This window comes from Cupressus sempervirens, chromosome 10 (genome assembly GCF_028749045.1).
Source record: "Cupressus sempervirens isolate cs-2001-9-10 chromosome 10, ASM2874904v1, whole genome shotgun sequence".
Lineage (NCBI taxonomy): Eukaryota > Viridiplantae > Streptophyta > Pinopsida > Cupressales > Cupressaceae > Cupressus > Cupressus sempervirens.
Window position 1 is genome coordinate 894,722,922 of NC_143127.1, and position 5,484 is coordinate 894,728,405.

The following is a 5,484-nucleotide window of genomic DNA, read 5'->3' on the forward strand; positions in this document are numbered from 1 at the left end:
GCCTATGATCGTAAAAGTATGAAAGCGGGATTAATAGTTTTTAATTCATACGAAAACAATAGTCTCTGGACTAATAAAATAAAGAAAACCATAACGGAGGCAAGGAATACCACATACTAGCGTGAGAAAGGTTTTATTGAAAAGCCAATGCAATATCGATGCAATATCGGCTATCTATCGGCTAATAAAAACTTTTTGTTCTATGTTTGACGTTTCTTATGCCTCATTAATCCAATGAAAAGTATCTATTTATTGATTTTTTGATGACATTCCATAGAAAATATATAATCTTAGCTTAAAGCTCCAATAGCTTAAAGAACTTTTAGGAAGTGTCATTCTCAGATATTAGTCCATGCTGAAGATAACCTGAGCTCCATATTGAGGTTTCAGAATGCCTAAAACTATAGGGGCATGAGTATATGAGGGTGAAGTGACAAAATGATATTTTTGCAGAATCATGGCCAAAATTAGTTTTGCTTCCAACAAGGCCAAATTTTGGCCCACGCATATAGTTGGACCTGCACCAAAAGGCATGAATGCCATTTGATGCTTTGCAGCCTTTGCAATTCCTTCACTAAATCTCCCCGGATTGAAATCTTTAACATTGTCTCCCCACAAGGCAGGGTCATGGTGATTTGCAATGATTGGAATCAAAAGTTGAGTACCTGCAGGAATTGAAAGCCTTCCAAGCTTCATTGGCTCATTTGCCTCTCGCAGTACATCCACTGCAGGTGGATAAAGTCTCAAGGCCTCATTTATTATCATTCCCACCTGAAAAACATTCATATAATAATATTTATAACATCCTGAAATACTGCAATTGAAAATCTAAGTCCTGGTTTAACTATGATTGTTATTGCTTGTTACTAAATTGGATAGTTCTCCCTAGTGTATTCTGTGAAGAAATTTTGCTCTGAGAATATGTATAAATCTGAATTATGTCTCTGCATTTTGTTTTGTTTACTACAGCCAGCAAATGGCTTTTACCCTAGTTTATTAGTTTACTAATTTCAAAAGATTTGTGATTTTACTTACAATTTTGAGGCCACTTAAGCAGTCTGCATCTGGATAATGGTTTTTTCCACATACTTCCAACACCTCTCTGCGAGCTTGCTCTTGCCAAGCTTGATGTATGCCCAACAATATTATGCTCCACTGCAAAAGGAGTGATGTGGTTTCATGACCAGCAATGTAGAAAGTCTTACATTCATCAATGATTTCCTCTGTACTCAGAGTTCCACTACTTTTCAAATCGAGTCTCCCCTGCTCCTTACTCTGAGACATCATGAAACCAAGCAGATCAGCTCCATAGCTGCCTGTTTTATCCCTCATAGCGGTCTTTTCCCTGGCATCTATAATTTGTCTTAAGGATCTTCTTATTTCTTTCTCCACAGCCCAACGTTGCCTATTCTTTGTAGTAGGCAGAAATCTGATGAGGGGAATCACTCTCAGACATTACATACCAATGTAAGAAGGCAAATGTAAGTGCCCAACATAAACAAAACCTATTAAAAGTACCCAAAGAAGACTACCAAATGCACGTCACTCTTTAAGGACAAAGGCATTTGAGATGGGATGACATAGCTGAACAATTCAGAAAGGATTGGAAAACCTCTCATTTAGAAAAGGACAGACACAATTTAAGATTCACAATTGCACTATCACAAAGCTGAAGTTAGTTACCTGAAACCTGGAATATAAACACTTGTATACAATTCAAGTGTAAGGATTGTCTGTTTGGTCTGCATTTCAAAGATATGCTTTCCCTCTGTAAAACTGCTACCAAATGCTGTGCGGGAAATAACATCTGCTGTGAGATCATCGAACTCCTTTTGCACATCAATTTCCGATGCACCTGATGTTATCAATTTACTCCATTCATCCAACATAATGGCACAGCTTTTCACAATTGTGGGAATCATCCCCTATAATTGCAGAAATTGTCTTAAAATTAAAGTCTAGAAGTTTCTGACAGGCTGATTATAAATATTATCCTATAAAATTCTGAATATAAACATCATAATAGAGAAGAACTTGCAAAATAATACGCATACATTCTAACAGATAAGCTTTCTTTTCCAGTCAGGTGTCTGAAGTGAGCATTTCTATTCAAATAGCACCACCCAAGGCACCTAACTTCAAAAGAGCAAGGTCTTATCTCCACTAGAAAGTGAATTAAGCAAAAATATATCATAGAATCAAAATTTCTACTTCCAATTTTGACGCAGGAGTCGCTATGATAACAATTTGCTAAGGTTGTGGATGGGGTTTTGAGGAGTTACTGAAATCATCATGTATTTTGTGGCCCACTCAATCTGTCCCAACCATGATATGTGAAATCACATGCATTTTGCAGCCCACTCAAATCTGTCCTAACCCATGATATGGTGAAATCACATGTATTTTTCAGACCACTCAGTTAGGTCTCTGGCTGCAGGATAAAAAGGAGAAATTAGTTGAACCTAGAAGGCTCAGTTGAAGCAAAAGTTATCAATTTGAATATGTCAAAGAAGGGAATGAAGGTTGTTATCAGTTTTACAAATGGTTTTATGTTACAATTTCTTCTGAGAGTAGTTTCGATGTTGGATTACAAAATTGAAGGTGTTTTGTGAAGTTTGTGGGCTTAGAATTGCAAACACTGTTAGTTTGCTTTCAAATTTAAAGCTTATGCGATGATGCCGCTTTGGATAAGTTTACATCAGTTCTTTGATGATTTAATCAGTCCCTGTGGCGGTGCTTTTTTTTTTTTTTTAAGCCAAAGTGGGCTAGCCACCATAAATATATTAATAATAGAAACTGATTCAAAGACTCATCCAGGAAAGAATCAGAAAGAAAACCTGGAATCCTTGTCATATACATGCATATAATTGACAATTGCATTTGATTTTCAACATAAAGATCTCGCATTCCCTAAAGATAAAGCATTGTTCTTAATGTCCTTCAACATCAGCCTGTTGAATTCCCTATTAGACTTAATAAATGCCCCCAGATTTAGATCCCCAAAATCCATCCCGTCACATCCTATGTTAGCCAGAAAATCTGCCAGCATATTCCCTTCTCTCAGGGTATGGGAAATATGAATAACCTTAAATGAATCGAAAAACAACCAAATTTGTTGAATGATGTATGAGAGTTTCCAATTATGAGATTCCTGTCTAATGCATGTGTTTATGATCACCATGGAATCACCTTCAATTTGAATTAATTGATAACCCCCTTTTTTTGCCAAAATTAATCCTTCAAACAGGACATAAGCCTCAGCCATGTTGTTGGTTCCTGATGGAATAGGGGACGCTTTGATGGCAAGAACCTCTCCATGATGATCTCTAATACAAATGCCAAACCCAGATTTTCCAGGATTACCACAGGAAGAACCATCAAAGTTAACTTTAGCTGAAACGCGTGTGGGGGGGAACCATTGAACTGAATCCCTAAGTGATGGGAAGGCAGGCTGTTTGTGATGAAGCCATCCAAAAGGAACATGGATGCCTTTCAATTCCCTGATGACAGTGCTGTCCCAACTGGACAAAACTGGATTGCATTTCTCTGTGATAACTAGCATTCAACACTTCCGAGATGGACTTTTCGATGCCAAGAAGAACAGATTTGATTGGTGAAGAGATCTTACAGAAGATTCTCCTGTTTCATTCCCACCATATTGCCGAAACAACTAATGCACCTGTGGCTGTATTTTAGCTATGCATAGTTTGAACGAAATTTCTAGAAATTCTGAGGGAAACAAAAAACTATTCTTAGAATTAGCTGAAAGTATTTTCGTAGTTACTTTATATGACGTTGTGTATTTGAGATTGAGAGCATATGTGCATTTTCCCCTATGCATAAATTTTTCCTTAAAGGTATGCCAAAACAGGGCAGTGGGGGCATCCTGGAAGCATCACTAGCTTAATTATTCAATAGAGACGAACAAACTGAATTGCAATTTAGTGGCACTTATTCTCATTATGTGACATTAAATTCCTACAGTTTATGGTCAAATTATTTGTGCTGTTTCTGGATTGAACTGTGTGGTACATTTACATTTCTGATCCAATTCCTAACTAGGCAGTTGATTTAAAAACAGCATAAATAATTTTATTTAAACACGTGTTCAATGGGGCAATAAATGGTAATGGCAATCAGGGCGATCACTCTGGCTCTCTGAAAATGGTAAAGGTCCAATGAAAAGCTCTTTGGAAAGAGTGCATTATCCTTGTTGATTGGGTTTTTGCTCAACAACGAACCCTAATGAAATTTCCAGACATTTGATATGCAAAGTAGATCTATGTTTGTTTATCAGTAGGAACATGGTATCTCTAATTTAGATAATTTTGGTTCCAATTTAAGACCTAAATAGAGAAATCCAGTGCCTTACCTTCAAGAGATCCATATGGAAAGCGGGATTGATGATTTTCCTGTGCTGAGCCCATTTCTCACCTTTCAACTCCGCAAGTCCGTTGCCCAACAGTAGTCTTGAAAGAGGATCACTCGGAGGCTTTGGAAATTTGCCAAATTTTGTGGACAGTATCTCCTTAATAAGCTCAGGCTGGGGAACAACCAACCTGACATTTGATCCAAACCAGAATATAAAATCCTGACCTGTATCACATATAACGAGTTTATAAATCAATAGTCTCCAAAATTATGCATCTTCTTCTTATTAGGCCACTATACTAAGTTGTAACAACACCGCAGAAATAGTTCAAGTAATATGATTAAGACAAACCACTTAGCTTAAACATATGCATAATACAATCTGTACCATAGGTTTTGGTCCACTGGTGAAGATGAGGAAGGATTCGAGGGAGAATGTCATGTGAGAGTTGCATGGGTTTGGAGTTCTGCTCATCGACCATTCTGGATATATCTGTGGAATTTCCATGGAATAATCTGTATTGAGGGCCCTTGATTCCTTGGGCTTCAAAATGCTTTTTCAATTGCAGGGGTTTCCACCATATTGTCCTTACAATCTCGAACAGAAAGAAAACAAAAGCAGCACAAAGAGCAGCCAAACCAAAAAATACCCAATCCATGTTACAGACGTGGCCAATGGAAGTTTAGATTTGCTGTAACTACGTGTATACTGTATTGCTGCCCAAGCGTAGAATCCCCCGTGTTCTTGTTACATTTACATAAGGAATATATCTGTTATTAATAAATATGTCTGTGGTATGAATTTTCTATTAATAAATACGGCCAAATGGAGCTTGAGGACGGCACCGGCTACGGTGCAACATATTTGCACCGGCCGGATGTCTTGTACATCATCTTTGACATGTACATTGTCTGACATGTACCGATAGGTGTCAGATGTTTTACATCATTTTTATTATTAGGATGTTTACACTGTTTTGTTGTCTATAAACGCTTAAGTATGTAATATTAGAAAAATATTATTTTCTATTTTAGATAAGCAAAATATATATATATTTATATATTTTGTAAATTTTAAATTTATAAAATATAGAAATAAGATAAATAAGATTG

The 5,484-nt window shown here is 36.8% G+C and overlaps 1 protein-coding gene across 1 annotated transcript; it reads right to left on the reverse strand.

Annotated features, from left to right (window-relative positions):
• Nucleotides 1-226: 226 nt before the first annotated feature.
• LOC149536879 (cytochrome P450 734A1-like) lies at nucleotides 227-5,227 on the reverse strand. The gene is made up of 5 exons (XM_089805406.1): nucleotides 4,760-5,227; nucleotides 4,373-4,596; nucleotides 1,684-1,925; nucleotides 1,036-1,429; nucleotides 227-771 (listed from the first exon to the last, which is right to left on the reverse strand). The coding sequence occupies exons 1-5, from the start codon at nucleotides 5,028-5,030 to the stop codon at nucleotides 346-348; spliced, it is 1,557 nt and encodes a 518-aa protein (XP_089661532.1). The 5' UTR covers nucleotides 5,031-5,227; the 3' UTR covers nucleotides 227-345.
• Between the last annotated feature and the right edge of the window lie 257 nt (nucleotides 5,228-5,484).